This window comes from Episyrphus balteatus, chromosome 1 (genome assembly GCF_945859705.1).
Source record: "Episyrphus balteatus chromosome 1, idEpiBalt1.1, whole genome shotgun sequence".
NCBI classification, from domain to species: domain Eukaryota; kingdom Metazoa; phylum Arthropoda; class Insecta; order Diptera; family Syrphidae; genus Episyrphus; species Episyrphus balteatus.
The window spans coordinates 171,701,489-171,722,591 of record NC_079134.1 but is presented as its reverse complement, the minus strand read 5'-3'; the positions used below and the strand labels follow the sequence as shown (position 1 = coordinate 171,722,591).

The 21,103-nt window shown below is 31.0% G+C and overlaps 1 protein-coding gene across 1 annotated transcript in view; it reads right to left on the bottom strand.

The window, feature by feature from the left end:
• Positions 1 to 20,759, bottom strand: part of LOC129916743 (ras-related protein Rab-32) — a 41,187-nt gene extending 20,428 nt beyond the window's left edge. Inside the window, exon 1 of the mRNA XM_055996864.1 lies at positions 19,200 to 20,759. Within this exon, the coding sequence (XP_055852839.1) occupies positions 19,200 to 19,670 (471 nt within the window). The 5' untranslated portion in view covers positions 19,671 to 20,759. The remainder of the gene's footprint in view (positions 1 to 19,199) is intronic.
• Between the last annotated feature and the right edge of the window lie 344 nt (positions 20,760 to 21,103).

Below are 21,103 nucleotides of genomic sequence, written 5' to 3'. Positions count from 1 at the left end.
TGCTGCCATCACACACAGAATCAAAATTGTGATTTATCTTCGCGCAGTAAAATTTCATATCCATCCCATATCGCATATACACACCGCCCCAAGATTAACAAACAAACGCACAAAATGTTTGAATAAGATTTTGAAAGACAAATTTTTTTGTCGAGGGAGCAATATTAAAAATTTTTCATTTAATTGCAAAAGAGTGATTCTAGTTTTTTTTTTGGAGTCATGTGGATAGAAGAGGGCATATGGTGTCATTTGAATTTCAAGGATGTCTTCAACTTGTATCACAGTTATGAGTTAATTACGTAAAAAATTAACTTAGCAAAAAAATTAATTTCTTAATATCACGTTATAAACGTAACCATAAAGCTGAATCATAAGCATATGTATGTTATGTGTCATTGTCACTTGATTATTTCAGATTTGAGACTGTATGTATATGGTTTAACATATTGCATGTGTGTTTTAAAATGTTAAATTATAAAAGGGTTTCGTGATTCTTTAATTAGTTTAATTATTTCAAATAAGTCATTTGATGTTCATGTACTTATTTGGGTGTCATGTTTAAAAATAAAAATATGAAAATGCATGCATGTTATGATTAATTATTTTGACAAGCTTTCACAGACGAAAACTTTGGCATGAGTGCATTGAAATACACCTTTAATAATTATGTCAAAAATAAACAAATGCTTTTTTTTTGTTTTGTTGTCTTTTTTGGACTGGACGCACTCATTGAAATTCAAGCACTTCATTGAAATTTAAACAAAAAACAAAAAAACTCGTCAAAACGTAGAACCAGTTTACACAGATGAAAATTTAGAATAAGTAGGTAGTATTAATCCAGTCAAATAAGGGTTTAACCTCGGAATGAATGTAAGTAGAAATTTTTTTTGCTCAATATCTTCCTTTTGCCATTCTATAACATATCTCAAAAGTCTAGAAAAATCTCATGTCCGCTTGTCGCGATTTCAAGGTCAAATCGCGAAATGGAGATTTTCAAAATTAGCAAAAATAGACAATGTAATTATATACACATATGATACATGATTTCAAGGTATTTTTTAGTGCTGATTCCAAAAAATCTAAAATCAAGACAATCTGACGTCTCTGGAAAAAGTTATACCTGTTTTTCATCTGTCAACTCATATTATTATAACAGTTGCAAACTTACTGCCGAAAAACCCTTAAAAGTTATGGTAGATGAACCAAATTTTCCATGAAGATTTTAGAATCCATTATCCATCATTATTAAAAATCAAAACAATCCATTACAAAAAATGTATATACCTACGAAATAATGGTATTTTTTGATGGAGAGGCAAATTTTAGGATATGCACTAAAGAAGATTCTTGTTCATCTTAGGAATAAGAGCTAATAGGCTAATTTTTTCATTTTAATCTTTGTTTGGGTATTCTTTAACTACCCTCAAAAATCTAAAAAAATCTCATGTCCGCAACTCCTAATTTTCCTTGTTTGAAGATAAGGTGCAGATTTTAAAAAATTGAAAAACGACACTTCAGATATTTGTGTCAGATCAACATGAATAAGGTCCATTACATTTCAGGGATAGTCAGATTGACTTATTGTGAGTTTTTTTTTGGAAAAAGTGTTAAAAAATACCCTTAAATCATGTCGCTTATGCTTATACATATACAAATTTAAACTTTTCTTGCTAATTTTTTTAAGTCCGCACCTAACTTAGTTTAACCTCCAAAATTAGGACTTGCGGACATGAGATTTTTTTAGATTTTTGACATAAGATATAGAATATCCAAACAAAGATAGAAACAAAAAAATTAGCCTATTAGCACTAATTCCAAGATTGTAACAGGATGTTTTTTAGTGCATATCCCAAAATTTCCCCTTGTTTTAAAAAAAAATACCAATTTTTCATAGATATGAATGTTTTTTTCATTGCATTTTTTTGATTCCTAATAATAATGGATATGAAAACCTTCATGCTAAATTTGGTTCCTCTACCATAACTTTTAAGGGTTTATCGGTAGTAAGTTTGCAACTGTTATAATAATATGGGTTGACAGATGAAAAACTGGTATAACTTTTTCCAGAGACGTCAGATTGTCTTGATTTTAGATTTTTTGGAATCAGCATTAAAAAATACCTTGAAATCATGTATCATATGTGTATATAATACCATAGCCTATTTTTGCTAATTTTGAAAATCTCCATTTCGCGATTTGACCTTGAAATCGCGACAAGCGGACATGAGATTTTTCTAGACTTTTGAGATATGTTATAGAATGGCAAAAGGAAGATATTGAGCAAAAAATATTTCTACTAACATTCATTCCGAGATTTACCCCTTTTTTCTCCTTATTTGACTGTATTATAAGTAGTATTTTTTTATCCAAAAGTATTAAAATTCTAATGTGATTTTTGAAGAACTATCAAAATAAATCTTCTTATAAATCATCACATGCCGGTAGAAATACCATTTCCATTTTATGTAAATCATTCTAACGGTGCTAAACGCATTCATTTCATCCATACAAAAAAAAAAAAAACACGTTGAAAGCGGTTATACTTGTTTTCGACTCCCATTCAGCAACGCAAAGCCTAAAGTCGAGTTTGTTCATAACATGCGGTGTACATTAGTGATAAATAGCCGCTATAATTTAATAGTATGCGATAAAAAGCAAACTTTATCGCAAAAAAAAACTGTCAAAAAACTGTCAATTTTTATTTGAAATATCAAATCAAACCAAAAATTGTCAGTCAGTTGCTTTAAATTAAAAGAATATTATTTGTAAAGTGCTATAAAATGAGTGACTGGAAGCTTTCTCAGGAGGAAGTGATTTCTAAAAATGGATTTACCCAAAATCTATGCTTCCTTTTTTGTTTTTATTTTTGTGAGATCTTTAAGGTTTTTTAGCTCTCAGTTTACCTATTCGTCATCATTCTCCAGTCTTTACAAAACTAAAAAAGTATGCCATAAAATGCCCACCCAAAAAAAAAATTGACATTTCATTAGCTTTCTACTGTGTGCTCTTTCAATTACGATGGCGATAAATTTATCACTTAAGGAGACAGCGTGTAAGAGGCTCCAGTGAGCAAGTCTTTTGCTCGAAAGGGCACCTGTGAATGTTGCTCACTTTTGGGCTTATTGCTTGATTAAAGTTATTTGAACTATTGCTGGAATAGCTTAGACGCTGAATTGTATCCTTCGGACAAGGCAGCCGTCTAAATGATAGTCTACTGTCTTTGCTTTAGTTCCAATTAAGCGTTTCAGGACCTGAAGCGAGTGCGCTCAGTGCAAAACCAAATGTGTAAGTCCTTCACTAAAAATATAAATAAAAAATGTTAATATCATTGACTATTTGACTCCTTTCTTTATTGCCGTTGCTTGATGTTAAGGCCTTTGAGTTTGATTAGAGTTATTGGGCTTTGGGCTTTGTATTGCTTCTATTGGCGTGTTTAGATAGTGAATAAGAGCAGTCGTCTACGTGACAGGCGCCCTTTCAGCCTCGTAAGACCAGAAGCTAGTTAGTTTAACGGAAAACTCAATGTGTAAATCTGTTACTCAATAGCGTTACCGTGTATGTCACTCGCTTTTGGCTGTGTAACCTTAGCCTGCTTTTAGAACATAGGTAATGATAGCATAAAGGGGGTATTGAATTATATTCATTGGTCGAGACAGCAGGAGTCTACGTGACATGCTGCTGTCTTAAAATTTGGTTGACCTATCGACAAGTGTCCTGTGATTACAACTATCCTTTACCCTGCCTATATCAGGCCTAGAATTGGCTAATAGCTTCTTATATCGGTTTTTGTCGTGGATGAATCATTCCATATCTAAATTTTACACAGTCCAACACCATGACTTTAAAAACATATCATTCCTAAAAATTGTTAGACATTAGACCGTTAGACTCACAGCATTATTTCATAGATAAATTTCTATTGAAATGGGTTTAAATTTAAATTGTCTATGAAAAAGATAAACGCCAGTTTTCCTTAGAAAGGACAAATGCACAACTAAAGGAACAATAAACATGCCTCATTGATTTCATTTTAAAAGAAAATCGCCGGAAAGTCTAGAAATTTCTTTAAAACAAAACTTCAAATACGCGTAGGATTTTTGTCAGTTCATTCAACTCTCAAATCAACTAAATTCGCATTTCCTCAGTTGTGTGTAGATATTTTGCTATTCCTTCTTTAACGACCTCATTCTTTTTCCGAATATCCTTGTCTTGTTTCCTTTGAATACTAGATAAAGTGAATTATTGCCAAGAAATATTCTATTACTTTGCCTATATTCATACACACACACGCCGAGTATTTTCAAGTTGATGATGACTTAAGTTTTTTAACACACTTGTGGTTGAATATAATAAAATGCGAAGCTATAAAATCTTGAAGAACCAAACATGAATTAAATAAAATTAATGTTCCATAATAAAATTTATTTATTCATAATACCAAACGCACGAAATGTGTACAGAGGCTTAATAAAGATGAATTTGCGTGTTCATTCTATTACATTGTTTGCATTTTAAGGTTAAAACACAATTTCTGTTCTGTTCGATTATTTTCACCTGTTCTATTTGAAATGTACCAAAATTGCTATTGATTTCACATAAATATATCGTTTGCACACAGATTGAATTGGTTTCAATTCCCTCGTCAGGGATATATCTTGGTTCTTTGTCGCCAGGAATATAAATCCTTCCAATTGGTTTCACTTCAAATGAGAATGTATTCCTGATGGAAATACAAAAAGACTTTGTTTCTTTGTAGAAAATCTTCAACAAACATTGTTGGCAGTTTATTTTTTTTTTTTTTTGCTTTTATACATAAGCCACTGCGTGTGGAAATAGTATTATTTGCATCATACAATTTACATTATACAACCCTGGCATGGGCTTAAAAATGTCTTGACCTAGTGCAATATTCATTATGTTATGACTTCTTCCCCAATTCAATTATGCTGTCACGTCATAATTTATACATTAGCCTAATTTTTTGTGCACAGTTGTATAAAATACGACATAGTACAAGTACGTGCAGTACATTTGTGATTGTGAAAGGGGGAATAAGGAAAAAGAGACTTGTGGATAAAACCCATAAAGCAAGCTAGGTTAATTGATTTTTTTTTTTTTCAGTATGAATTTGCTTTCACGCATATTTTTTGTTGCCAAGTAGTGCTGCACTGAAACAAAATTATAAAAAAAACTTTTTGACATAAGAAGACATAATTCTACAGCAGTGACGTTTGTACAACTTGACATGGAAATTAATGGAATATTCCAATACCGGTACATGACTTTGCTCTCTGTCAGATTACTGATGTCAGATTACGATTTAATTGAATTAATGTCTTAATTTCAATATAAAGCATCTGAACCTAAGATCAGCATTTGAACAGGATCTGATTGGTCAGCTGTCATAATAATCTAGAAGCCATCTTAGTTTTTATGACAGCAGCCCAATCAGAGTAAAGCCTTTTAAAATTCTAAACATAAGATCAGATTTATCGTTGTGAACGCGATACGCGAAGAATTTCTAACGGAGGGAGAACATGATGAAAATTATAATCTAGTACTACCATGTCTCATCTATTGGAAGTAGTAGAAGAGCATTTGTAGACGGAAGTACTAGGTCTTCTTATCATCTACTTTTGAGTAGTTTACAAAATTCATTTAAGACGCGTTCCTTTGGTGGTGATAGACTTCTCACGAGTAAGTAGATCTAGAGATAAGTCGATCTAGTACTACAACTAACACAAGATATTCTGATCGCGAGGATAGGATGTGTGGTTGGTAGTACTAGATTCCTACTCATGAGTAGACTACCCCATTAAAAGGAACGCAGCCTTAAAAATGTACTGTACTCATAACAAATACAAATAACACACAAATATTAATAAGCATCTTTTTGTTTACGTAACAATATCAAATTAAGATTATTTCCAAAACAAAAAAGTCTATTATTCTTCTTTTATAATAAATAGAATACTTTGTACTATTTAATCTAGAATTAAGCCTCGGTTTAACCTTAATGCGCCTTATGATGACTCAAGAATATTGATAGAAAGTGATAACCCATCAAGACATTCGTGTTTATTTGATTTTATTTTAAATATCGCTGTCAAAAAAAAAAAGAAGAAAATTATAATAATTTCTTTTTTACAACTCGATATTGTGACTGATAAGGAAACTTGTATGATGATATGACAATGATTTTGTTTCTTTTAATATTTTACATTCATTTTGAATTGATAAGAGACGCGCGTGATTTTATTAAGAAATGCAAAGTAAATATTATTTACACATGACATTTATACACTGACAGAAATACTTCTATAGAGAAGATGGATGTTTTTTTAACCGAATACGACAAAGCCAAAAGGAGGGTTAGGTGTTCATCTGTTTCATCATAACTTCTAAACTTCTTGTTGCATTTTTATAAATGAGGGACCGTTCGAAGCGTATCGCTCATCCGCTGGTTAATGACTTTGTGATATAGCATAACAACGAATATGACGCCCTCTAGTGACAAAACTCCTGTTTTTTAATTTTTTTCAATGTACCTACAGTGGATCAGTAAATTCCGAATAATCCAAAATCAGACATTAAAAAGTATGAAACAAGAAATTATCCACATCTTTGATAATTATGTGATGTTCATTCGAAAGCCAAAATTTTGCAACCCAATGTCAATATATTTAGTTTCCTTTTTATAGTTAAATAATAAAATTTAATGTAATTTTTTTAAACTGATAAAATTATTCTTTTTACAATTTTATTCAGTGTAAGGAGATAAGATTTCCATGCAAAATCAAGTGCGATGACCAATTATGATGACACAGCTATCATTGTCAGCCAAGCCGGTCGGTGTGGTTATATGGGCTTGCTCACTCTCCGCCATCGAGACCATGACGGTAATAAACAAAAAGTAATCAGTTTATTGCGCCATTCAATTTGTTTTTGGATTTTCATGAATTTAAAAAAATATTTAAATAAAATATTCCCCATTGGATAATTTTTTCTATAACACTTATCAGTTGTTGAGTTGTTCACATGCGATTTGTTGCGTTTTCGTTTTGATTGTCACTTTTGGATTTGAAGACTTCGCAAAAAAAAGTTTCACAACAATATCCGTTCAAGAGTAAACAAAATGCGTTTGTCAGTCAACAACAAAAGTTTGTCTTGGTATAACTTTCCATTTCAAACATAAATTTATTCAAAAGAGTTATTGCTTTTTAGGCAAGGTAGTGTGACGAGCCGTACAAAAAAGCAGTGATCGATTGCACGGTAAATATGATCCTTAAGTTACGGTTATCTTAAAGTGGCAACCATATACTTTTACACTGAGGGAATAAACAACTTAAAATCAACGAAAACCACGTTGATTCAACTACACTAGCCCAAAAAATTAAGGGAACAAAAAAAAAATCGTGATTTTTTTAGTGATTTTCGATAGGCTGTATCTCAGTAAAAATTGATCGCATCATGACAAAATAAAAAGCATGTAAAAGCTCTATTCTTCTAGTTTTAGGATTAAATGTTAAAATATTTTCTTTCTAACGGTTAAATAGCTAAATCGTTGGAACTGTTAAAAAACAAAAATTTACCGATTTTTGTTTGTTTTTACTTTTCTCTTAAGAAAGTGGGAACATTTTTTCTGATAAAATGATTATTATTTTAAGAAAGGCTATTTATTTGGCTTTAAGATTCATTTTGTTTCAAACTTCTACGATATTTTTTTAACTGCAATATCAGTCATCAAACCAAAAACCATACTTTTGACTTTGACTATCAATATCTCAACCACGGATCACTGTACAGAATATTCAAGGACACATTTAAAAATTTCATTCAACTCTCTACAAAGAAATTAAGTTTGCTTCGTTAAACAAATTGTTTTCTTATTTTTTAGATTAATTTAGAAAAGCTATCAAAATAGGCATTTTTACGGTTTTTTAGAAAATTTACCGCTATTTAATTTCTATGGGTGATAAGATTAAACTGAGGCTTAATTATTGAAGCTTAATATACCTGAAATTAATATGCTAAGTTTTAGACTTATTCATCAAGCAGTTTTTCTGTTGTGAGGGTTTGAATTTTTGAGATGAAGTAAAACACCATATTTCTGCAGGTCTAAATGACTTACTTCTTTGAACTTTTTTATGAGCAAAATCAAATTCTTTTGAGTTTATTTGAACATTTTATTGATTAATATCGTTTAAGTTTCAGATAAACCAAGAGAAAAACAAAAAAAATTCAAAATTAGGAAAAACATCCAAAAATGGTAACCGTTAGAAAGAAAATATTTTAACATTTAATCCTAAAACTAGAAGAATAGAGCTTTTACATGCTTTTTATTTTGTCATGATGCCATCAATTTTTACTGAGATACAGCCTATCGAAAATCACTAAAAAAAATCACGATTTTTTTTTTGTTCCCTTAATTTTTTGGGCTAGTGTATTTATTGGAATGATTTATGATTTTGTGTTGAAAACGAAAATTTTTAAATCAAAGTAAAACATCAATCAACATAATATATCAAAGTTGTTTCAACTTTAAAAAAATGCATCAATTTATTTAAAAAAAAACAAAAAAAACTGCTATGTCACTGTTGGAAATAAGGGTGATAAAATGCAACAGAAGTCCGAAAAAATTAAAAAAATTCTTCCTTGTTTCAATTTTTATTTAAAGATGTTTTATGTTAGTTTTTTCAACATTAAATCAACGTTGAACATATTACATTTTACGTTGCGTTTTTACCCTCATTGTACTCTATCGACCCTCCATGTAAACGGATTAATATTTTGATTAATTTGTGGTCAAAATATACAAAAATGTTCTATTATTTCTTCAATAAACAACCTGCTGTTACACATTCACATAAATATACTTACGTCTACGTAACGTTAAAACAATTTCATTCATTTTTCAGCGATTCATCGTTTTGCGTTTTTACTATCTTATCACAAAATGCTGATAAAATTTTATAAAAAGTTAATTGATTTTGTATCGATGACCTAGGTGAGTCAATCCAACTGAATGATGTGGAATTAAATACGAGGTGGCTTTTCCATTTGATATACAAAATTGAATGTGACGTTTAAATCCATATACCATAAAGTATCCTATTGGTATAATGCTTGACTGTATTTTGCAAAAAATGATGACTAAATCAAAAATATTTTCTTAAACAAATAAATAAAAATATATCAAGTATTGAAAGTGGTGGAAGGAAATTTACTCGATTGCATTGTAAATAAACATTGTTTGAATTAAACTTAAGTCTGTTTATCTATTTGGGTTCTTAACTGCTGTTTAATTTAATAATGTTATTGTTATTGAAACATGATATATTTATTTATAATTGTTAATCCCGAGATGAAGTAATATTAAGAAAAGAAGTTTTCGTTTGATGAGGATGAGCCAATCATAAGTGAAGAACTTCCTTGCGCGAAGCACTTGATTTGGGCGATTGGATCTTCTGGACGAAAATGGCTTTAATATAAGAGCGAAAAAAATATGTTACCATTGTCTTATACAAACAATGCTATCCCGGACACAATGAAGAAAACACTTAAAATTATAATAACGGAAATTGATTGTTTTTTTTTATTATTTTGTTTATTTACAATATCTCTTAGTTGGATTAATTAATGATAACTGTTTATTTTAATCCAATTAACAATAACATGTTTATAAGTTTTAACACAATTAGGCCCATTTGCTGAAACGAGTCTTAAATATTTATGTGAAACATAAACCCTTAAGTTCTACATTACGGTTTGCACGAACTTCAAACTGTGTCATAAATTCCTCTAAGTTTAACATAACTTAGGGGGAAGAAATAGTAGAACTTAAGCTGTTATGTTCTACCTAGGCACTTTTATTTTATGAAAAAAGCAAGAATGTCGCTCAAAAATTGATGTCGGTAGTACAAAGGACATGAATTATTATCAATTTAATAAAAATAAACTTACATTAATTAACTTACGGCCAATTTCTTCACACAAGTCCTAAGTCAGCCTAGTACCCGGTCTAGCTAGACCAGGTCATAGCACTAGTACTCGGTCCTAACGAAAACTTAGTACCTGAGCATTTCTTCACATTTATAGGACCCGACCTAAAATCACAAAGCAGTACTAAGAATTAATACGTCTAAAACTGGTCTAACCCTGATTTTGACAATATTTTGACTTTTCAAATAATTTATTTTGATATTTCATACAAATTGAATATGAAGAAAAAAAAATATAAATTATGATTTTTCAAAATACTCAAGAATTAAAAAACAATAATGATGGTGCGTGGGAGCGAAATACCCACTGAATAACCTGCAATAAAAATAAAATGTTTTCATGCTATGGCTTTCTACCTCTCAGCTTATTTAAAATCTATTTACCCGTTTTTTTCTGTTTGATAATTTTTAAATTTCCACGAATATTGATATATTGTTCAAAAAGCTTGCATGCCAATTGCATTATTTAATTAATTCATTCAAAACCTTTAAGTTATTGTTGTGTATATTATTTCTAATTCAAAAAAAATGAAAAGAAAGGAAATGGTAAATGTAAGCTCTGACGCGAAAAAAAATCGTAGTGCCAACTAGAATCAATTTGACACCGATTTGCTGTGCGATCTCGTCCGTGAGATTGGGTTGAAATCGGTGTTAAATTGCAGAACAAATGGCACTACAAATGAAATTAAAAGGGCAGATTGGGTCACAATTTCAGAACGTTACAATTCTCATCCTTCGGTAAGTTCTTAATTTCATCCATCGTGTGTTGTTTAAATTCTCAAACATTTTTTTATTTGAAGGTTGCTACTCAGCGTAATGTGGATGCTATTATATCCCGGTATAAAAAAATCATGCAAGTGCTTCGAAATCATTTTGCTATGGAAAAGTATAATGCCAAGCAGACAGGCGGAGGTTCGTCGTCTGTGCCAAAAATTGAAATAACCGGCCCAATGTTGGAGCTCAGATCATACTATGGGCATTTACTATCTGGATTACCATCTTATGATTCTGACTTCCAGACACCGCAAAACGCAATGGAAACTAGTAAAACACCACCAAAAGAATGTTCCACTGAGGAAATGGAAATTTTAACTGAAAATTACTGCAGCACCGAAGAGACGAACACAGAGATAACTATCACTCAAACTAGTTCGTCGCCAGCCGAAGACAAAGGAACTAAAGAAACAAATGTGACACCGAATTCCAGCTCCAATGGACAACACCCTAAACAATTTTTTAAAACAAGTGCTCAACGTCACCGAGTTTTACCGAAGGCAACCGTCGAAGGAAAACGAATAGATCTAATTGACGAAGAGCGTAAGCGCATGACAGCATTTGGAGCCATGCGCAAGAAGTTTTACGAGGACGAGCATGCGGCTCGTTTGGAAGAAATTAAAGAGCGCAAAGCATGTAATCTTGCTTTATATAAAAAACAGATGGAGTTTTGGAATACTGCGATCCAAACTATGAAGTCCGATGAACCATTTTCACCAGTCGGCACTGTTTTCAGTATTCCAAACCCATCTGTAGAACGTTTAGCAAGTTACATGCAATTTGCGGCATCAAATGCAAATGATTCTGGATGTTCAAATGTACCCATTACTACAGAACAACAATTTACAATTGTTGTAGAAGCATTGGGTAATCAACCAACTCTTATTGAACCTACAGAAGATACTGATGAAGACAATTGTAATGACACTTTTTCTAAATAAATATTGGAATTTGTATTGTTCTTGTAATAAAACATTAAAAATATATGTTATTATTTTTTATTGAAATACGGTAAATGCGATGTACTGATTGACGCAATTCATCATTTTCGAAGTCGCGAAACAAATTATCCCCATCAAAAATTAGATCCATTTTTTTTTCACAAAAGAAATTCAAATATGTAACAAAATGCAGAAATCTGACAAAAAACCAAATGCCAAAATCATAAGAAAAAACAATTTAATCAAAATTTACCTATTTGAAAAGACACCAAATCTTAAAATTGCTAGATAAATCTTTTAAAAAATGGATAAAATCAAACTGTTTTAAATAATATCGTCGCTAGACTGTCGATTTTTAGGTTCTAACTTTTAGGACGTCCTAAGAAAAAATCGGTACCAATTTGACAGTACTAGGCCTTAGAACTTGTGTGAAGAAATCATTTGGTACCGATTTGAGTCCTAACGATTGGTATAATAACCAGGTCCTAGCTGATTTTGAGGAGCTAGCTAGTACCGAGTCCTAACTAGTACTCGGTCCTATATTGACAGTTCTAATGCTTAGTACCTGAGTGAAGAAATGAGTTGATACCGATTTGAGTACTAACTTTAGGACTAGGACCGGTCCTAGTGCTAGGACTCTGTGAAGAAATCGGCCGTTAAACCATCCACAGATGGTACAATTTACACCACAGTTTTTTGTATGAGGCACTATTTTGCTGTCATATTTTATTGACTAATTTTGACACACCAGCACATTTACACACATACACGAATAATTTTTGTTTAACCAATTAACACTTATTTTTGGCTCAAATATACTTTTTTACACTTTTATTCCGCAAGATAAAGACACAAACTTGAAAATTTAACGATATTGTTGTACATATATTAATTGCTAAATTCCTCAAAATCTATATAAATTTTTTGACGTTTCTATTGATTTGACTTTTGAATTTGAACTTCTCAGCGATTTATATTATGAAAGTAAATCATTGCTAGGTTAAACATAAATATTTTTTAGCAACTTAGAATAAACTAAGTAAAACACAAGAGTTATGTTCGACCTAGCTAAGATGAGAATGTAGATGACTAGTATGAGCAAATGGGCCTTAGATTGTCTCAGTTTAGTTAATGTTTATTTGGGAATGTAAAAATAAAATTTAAGAAGACAAAAAAATCGATCTCCCAAATATTGGAAATATTACCGCCTTATTTAATTGACAAGAAATAAAACTTGGTTGTGAAGACAATTGTTATTTTTGTTGCACAACGCCATAACATGGCAATCAGAAAAGTTTGTAGAGACTTTAATAGGGTTGTGGTAAAGAGTGATTTTTAAAGAGCATTGATAGTAGTGAGCAACATATACAAAAAGCAGCTATCAAAAGCTGCTATTAAATCAATCTTTAAAAAGCCGCAAACTACACTTTAAATTTCTTCTAGTCCTAGAATGCATTCACTGAAACAATGGTATTTCAAATTAAACTTTTCTGTTTCGTCATCATCATTATAAACTTTTCTTATCATCTTTGCTTTTTTCATCGTTAATCAAATCATTCGATGTGAAAAACAGATTGCTCCCAAAAAAGTTACAAAGAATAGAGAGCAGTTTTGCTTATACAAGCAAATTTTTAAAGGCATTGAACATTACTGCTTTCCCTGTTCAACTGATTCGCTTCATGTTTATCATTGTATAAGAAAGAAAATAACACTGAGACTGATGAACGAGCAGTGGGCAGCTACATATACAACTGTTCTCTGCTCAGGGAAAGACCAGAGTGACTAAAAGCAGCTATCGCAATAGCAGCCTCAGATCTAGACTTGAACATTAAAAAAAAAAAATATTCAAACCCATGTCTTTTACACCTTACTTATAAAGTTCAAACGATCAGTTATTTAACTCTTTTAACTGTTCAGAAATGAGTAGAAAAAATCAATTCGTTGAATTAATTGGTCAGTCATAAACTTAATAAACCACTGAGTTAACAAAAGAAAAATCCTATTATATGATAGATATATATCATACAAAATGTTTTAATGGTAAATGGTGAATGATTAAAATCATATATCCACTAAAATGGTAATATTTCAGCCGTTAATTACACTGGTCAACAAGGTTTTTGCCACAAGAACCAGAATATACTTTTCTATATGTTTTTGATGTGCTGAACTCGAAAATGAAGTCAGAAAATATGTATTGGCCTCCGTTTTTGAAATATTACCGTTAGAAAATGCCGAAAAACGTCATTTTGGCTGTTTTCGAGGTTTTGTTTTTATGTGGTGTAATTCATTTTGAAAAAAAATTATAACGGTGTCTATAAGAACTGGTTTTATTCTTCCAAAAAATGTTTAAATCTTTCCGATATCACTTTTACTGTCCGAGACATTAAAAAATTAAGTACCAGTCTTTGACTCAGAAGCAGCACTGGCCAACCAAATTAAAAACTGTTTAAATTTACCCGATATCTCTTTTATTGCTCGAGATATCTTAAGTTTCAGTTAGTAAGCCAAAGAGAAACTAAATTTAATCTAAAGTTTAAGTCCCTGGGCATACAATTTTTGCCACAAGAACCAAAATATACTTTTCTAGAGGTTTTTGGGTTGCTGAAATCGAATCCGAAATCAAAAAAATTCTATTGGCCTCCGTTCCGGAAATATTACCGTAATAAGATGCAACAAAATGGTTTTCTTATAACGGTTATATTTCAAGAACGGAAGCTAATAGAATTTTTATGATTGTAGATTCGAATTTAGCAATTCAAAAACCTCTAGAAAAGTATATTTTGGTTCTTGTGGCAAAAATTGTATGCCCAGGGACTTAAACTTTAGATTAAATTTAGTTTCTCTTTGGCTTACTAACTAAAACTTAAGATATCTCGAGCAATAAAAGAGATATCGGGAAAATTTAAACAGTTTTTGAAAGAAGAATATCTGTTCTTAAAATCATCGGTACAAATTTGTTTATAATGAATCACCCCACATAAAATTTGAAGCTCGAAAACAGCCAAAATGACGTTTTTTAGCATTTTATAACGGTAATATCTCAATGGAGGCCAATCAAATTTTTCTGACTTCAGATTCGAGTTCAGCACGTCAAAAACCTCTAGAAAAGTATATCTTGGTTCTTGTGGCAAAAAAAAAGTTCAATTTTGTTGACCAGTGTTATTATTAATAGTACAACTTAACCGTTCCAAATATTGATCAAACAAAATTCAACCTATTTTACTTGAAATTGCAATTTTATCAAATCAATTAACTATAATTATAAGTTTCCAATAAAATTCTCTCTAAATTGAAATTGCAACTTGTCAATTAAAAGCATGCATGTCCTAGATGGGACGTAGAAATGAAATGCTAACGAAAAAAAAAACTTTGCGAACTTTCCTCGTTCCCTATTTCTTTTTTACCACTTTAGGATATGAAGAACTTAAATTTATCCATAATGTTATATCAGGAAAACACGATAAACATATAAATAAACTGCTGCAGACTGTTGTCTACGAATAAGGATATTTCCACGTCATTCCTATCATCTATGAGGATACAAAAAAAAAAATAAACTAAAATAAAATAAAATACAATCATAAACTAAAACTCCGATCACATCCGATCCAACCCGAACCCACTCATCGTCGTCATCATGAATTCTTATTAGTTTTCATTGTTTGTCCTGACAGCCAGCGCACAACAACTGACAGCCACTAGCACAGTGGTGGCTTCGTTTCGGTCTTCACTATGTTTCCAATATAAATCCCAACGAATTTAATATGAATCCCACTTTGGTTTATTTTTTTTTTTTTTGTATATTATGGATACAAGATATATAAATGTTAAATCGACCTTGCTGGTGATTGAACTTCAATTTGCACAGAAACAAAACAAAAAAACCCAAAAGACTTAAAACAATAACAAAATCAAAGTGGTGCCTTAAGCAAGGTCATTTGTATTGATTTTGCGTTAAGATTTTTTTTTAGTTGCTAGATAGATTTAATTTGTATTAGAGACATCCAGCTGTTGTCATTTGAATTTTGATTATGCAATTTTTGAACTTGAATTTATTATTGTGATAAGAGAGAACGGGAGTTATAGTTCAATTCATTAGTTCTTAAATAGATTTTTATTGCTTTAGTCATCTAATTTCACAAAGCAAAGAAATTGATAAATGAATGATGTACCGAATCATTCATAGAGGTCTTGTCTAATCTGCTTAATTATTTGAACTTTAAAAAAATTTAATCAACGCTTAAATTAATGAAAAAAAAACTCATTAGTTGGAGCTGTACAGAATAGTTCTTTTCGATTACTGTGTGTATGCTTCCGATTTTATTCTTTATTGCTATAAAAATATTGCATTAAAATTTAAATTTTTATATGTGGGTGGGTAGGTGGTTGTGGGTGTGTATGTATGCCTAATTCTTGAGAAAAATCCAGATTCAGAAATTCGAATCACGATTCTATTTTTGAGTCTTTAAAGTGGCAAATATTAAATGAATCTGAGATTTTTCCACTTTTCCTCTCTCTTCACCTCCTCTTTTTTTCTCTTAAATCTGGCAAATCTGCAATTATCTTATAAACGATATTTTTTAGGGAATTTAAAAATCTACAATTCTTCCATATACTTTTTTGTATAAGCTTCCCTCTTTCAAAGTTAAACACAATTTATATACAAAATTTTCATTTTCGACATTTGAGCTTGAATAACTTCTTATGCATACATGGGATTTTCGGGTGCTTTTGAAATTTTACTTTAATCGATGTTTTAATTTTCAGCTCTTTGCGAAAACACCATACTTTTTAAAAAGCTTACAACCCTTTCTTTTAATTTCAAACCAAATCAAGAAGTCATATTAAATAGTTTTCGAACAATAAAATAAATTGTAAATTCAAAATTTTAAAACAGAATACAAATAAGTGTTTAAACTGATTTTGTTAAAAATTGTTTATTACTAGCTTTAGTAGGTAACGATTAGAAGATCTTAGGTACAATATTTTTAGATCTGTCAAAATTCATACACAAGCTAACAATTTTCAGGCATCTTACAATGGTTTGTCGTCTTTTTACATGGTTGGAGTATTTTGTCCCAAAGTTGAAAATGTTTGTTACAAAAAATAATTTGCTCGATGGGCTTCGACGTTGCTAAAATTTTATTTTTATTTAATTTGGTAAGCTATTTATGTATATTTTCGGTCTTACAGATCTAACAATCGTGTGTATTTAACTTATGTGCAATACGTAGGTACGTGTTTTCAATAGGTACTAAATTCGGTAATTAGTTTCATAAAAAATCGAATGTCACAAAACCTACTTTTATCTAAAACCACAAAATTGGTGTCATATGAAAGATAAGTTGATAGTTACTTAAAATGAAAAAAAAAATTAATGTTTATATACATATGAGAAATTATATGTGGCAACCCTATTTAAAAAAAAAAATTGTCTCATAACTAATTTTTCATATCTTTGTTTGATCAAATAAAGAATTTTTAAAATGCTTAACAAAAGCATAAGTAGTGAAAAAAAACAATCAAATAAACAATGCAGGCCTAAATGGCAACACTATTCAAATGAAATAAAATGCACGACTGGGTCGCACGAACTTGCTCTTAGAGTTAAAGTTGCTTAAATTTTTAAGACTTTTTATATAGAAATTTGGAAAAAAAAAATAAAATTCGTTCTTAAAAAAATTAAATAAAATCTGAAATTAAATTGCCCTCCGAAACAAGTATGCAGTTTTAATTGATATATTAACATGCATTTTCAGAAAAAAAATTTTCAAAATCGTTATAATTTTTTGGAAAAAAAGTTTTAAAATAAAATTGGTATACCATTTTGTAAAAATCACTAATCAACATCTAAAAACAAAAAAATAATACTTCCTTATTCCGTGACCTTTCTTTTTAAATAAAGTTAATCTTCTTCTTTGTTGGCTATAGGTCTGTAGACCTATAGCCAACGAAGAAGATTAACTTTATCTAAAAACAAAATTTCAAAAAAATTCAATGTCCCGTTTTCAAAAATTTTATTTTTCAAAAAAAAATTTTCAAAATTTTTTTGAAAATCCAAAAATTATTTTTTTGGTTTATATTTAAATTATATAAATGCTTCTTCATAAAAAGTTTCGTTGAAATCGAATAAGCAGTTTCGGATAATCGGATTTGAAAAAAAAAAAACGGTTCTATGGCAGGTACCGTTAATAATGATTTTCAAAAAAAACAGACAGACAGACAGACGGACTTCCGGGACCCACTTTTTGGCATTGTCTACCATCGTAATGTCATGGAAAAATGTAATCTTGACTTTTTTTTTACGAATGCATAACTTTATAATAGTAGGTACCTATATCGCAAGTAAAAATTAAAAAAAAGAGTATAGTTTTGTATACACAAAAAGGCTAATTTATACGCAAAACTTTAGCTGACACTATCTTCCATCCGAAATCTTTTTGATACCATCTATCATCAAAATCGGTTCACCCAGTCGAAACTTCTTAAGCAAGAAACATAAAAAAAAGAAACAGGCACAGTTAAAATAAACTTCAAATAATACTTAGCTTAAGATATTTAAGTTACAAAAGTCAAAAGCAACTACTGTTTTTATAGGTGTACCTCGAACACCCTAATCACAAGCATTTAAAAAAATGTTAAAATAATCTCCGTATCTTTTCGCAATTAATGCGCTTTTATTTTAATACCAAAATCATACCCGACTGTCGGTCACGCATAATCACAAAAAATTTCAATCTTATTTAGCTTTCCATGTACCTACCAAGAAAAATCACTCAATCATAGTACAAAATGTCAATTATAAACGGAAACAAACAAATCACGTCAATGTGAACTTTTTCACTATCAAAAGATAACGATTTGGTAACACAGATTAAATAATGGTAAAAGAATAAGTACCTAAAATTCTCTGGCTTATTTAATTACGATTTCAAAAAATTCACTTCTTTATCTGACACTATGATTCTACAAAAAAATTGGGATAGGTACCTACTTCGAATCTACAAGTATCTAATTACACCTGATAACCATGTAAGGCGCCATCCATTACGCTGATACCTTTAATCTCTAACGAACCGCGAAGGTTTATTATTATTATTTTTAAAAGTCGATTGTTTTCTTACAGTTCTTTATTTCAAAGTCAACATTCTTTATAATATGAATATGAAATTAAATTGCATACCAAAGTAAACGTATCAAGGCAAATAAACACCTATATCAAAAAAACGACATCAATCAAAAATAATGTAAACTCGTTTGAAAAGGGTGTAAATTGTATTGTTTCAAAAGTAAATATGAGTAACCTTTAACAGCTAATTAATTTTGGATAAACAAACTTCACAAAGGTAGGGCTTGCACTGATATCCGGTCAAACTTGATATTTAAAAATAAATCTAATGGGAAATAAATTGTGTATAAACTATTTGAAAAATAAATAGAATAGGTAGATACAAACAAATAACAACAATAGCAAACTCACCCCATTCCGTGTGAATCCGTTCCGTTTAATGTCAGTCATTTTATTTAAACTTCTCTCTAACGAATGATCTTGATCTTGTTCCAGGTATTGATTGTCAACAGCAGCTGTATGCTTATTTGTGCTTTGAAAATGCTTATGCAGACACTTTTTCAAATTACTTTTCAAACGAATAGCTTGTTGTGAATCTAATAAGGCACAACAGGGTGTTTCAGTAGATGCTAATTGATGACGTTTTAATTTCGATGATGCTGCACAACAAACACAACAAATTGCAATATTCTTCGAATTTAACTCATTCGATGATAAGGAATTCGAATTATTATAATTTTTATTCGAATAATGATAGCCTCTCGAATGCTGACAACACTTAGAGTTGGACTGCTGTTGATGACAACTAGTAGGTCTGTACTGTTCCGCTGTGCTGCGTCGACAAGAATTCGATACGGCTACTCTGATAACAGTTGTGGCCATAAACTTTTTTCGGAGGTTTAATTTTTTTTTTTTCGAAGATCTCTTCTCTCTGTACACTTTTATTATAAGACTTTCAAACAAATATTGTATATCAAAATCTCACAAGCTTCCTTATCAGCACTTTTATAAAAAAAATTTATGTATAAATCTAAGTATCAAGGTCGAGTGTACGTCGTCGAGTCGTATATATTTTTAGTCACTCTTTAAGGCGATTTTGTACTTAATTTTGTTTTTGTTACTATTGCCACTTTTGTTGATTACTCACACATGTGCTCTCTCGTGCTTCACCTAGACAAGACACTTTATCTCTGATTACTTGGTCGCATAAATTTTTGCGCCACATGGATATTCACACTCAGCTTCACTTCACTATAACGAAGCTGGGTGCAATCAATTAGCCTTTGCACTTGGGGAATTAATTTGGACGAAAGGCACGGAAGGCATCACAGAAATTAATCAACCGATAGAGATTTCATGGTCATCGGGTGGTAGTTGAACGACTTTTTGTTGTTGTTGTTTTTTTTTATTTGCAAATTAAAATTGACATAAAACCTATCACGAAGCCAATTAAAATCAAGCCTTCTTCACTCATTCAAGACTTAAGGTTCCACTTGAAAGGTCAGAGAATAATAATAACAACAACAAAGTGTGGCAATTTAAAATACAAAAAAAAAAGACCCACAAGGAGTTTGTTACGAGTTACGACAGAGGGAGTTCACATAAGACACGGTTCATTGGTAGCACGAATAATATACAACAGTGTAGTGACACGAGAGTGTTCCTTAACTTGGACGTAGTGCTATGATGATGGTTTTACTTATCGGGGAGGGCAATAACACTGAGGGACATTCGAAATACGAGACAAGACTGACTGACAAAAAAAAAAAAACGTTCGTACGATGCTGTCACAGCAGTAACACTGGGAATACTGCCAAAATATGCAATGCACTGTAACTACAACGCAATCGCTTCGTGTGTTCGGTCGTTCGGTGGTGGTGCTGACTTGGTTATTGTTGGTGGTGATTCCTTTCCATTGGCGATTTGTTGTTGTTTGTATACGTATCAAGTACGCTCGATTAAGCTCATTGACTCATGGTAGCTGGTATAGCTGTAGTAGCAGCTGATGATGGGAGGGCATCGCAGCTCTAGCTCTTGAGTCTTGACTCTTGTGCGTTGTGGTTAAATACTCTCTATATTTTATCTTTGTCTCTTTAGGTTTTTAAAAAAGAGCGAGAGTAAATGAGACAGAGATATTCTCGTGTATAGACTTGAGCTTGAAAAAAAGCTTCTTTTTTTTATAACAATAAGGTTTAATATTGGAAGTTTACATGGAATTGTGAAATTCAGAATTTGTGGGAATTTTGTGGTGCACAAGTTTTATTTTGGGGTTTTGTCAAATTCAATATTCTATTTTGAGCTTTTTTGTTTGTACT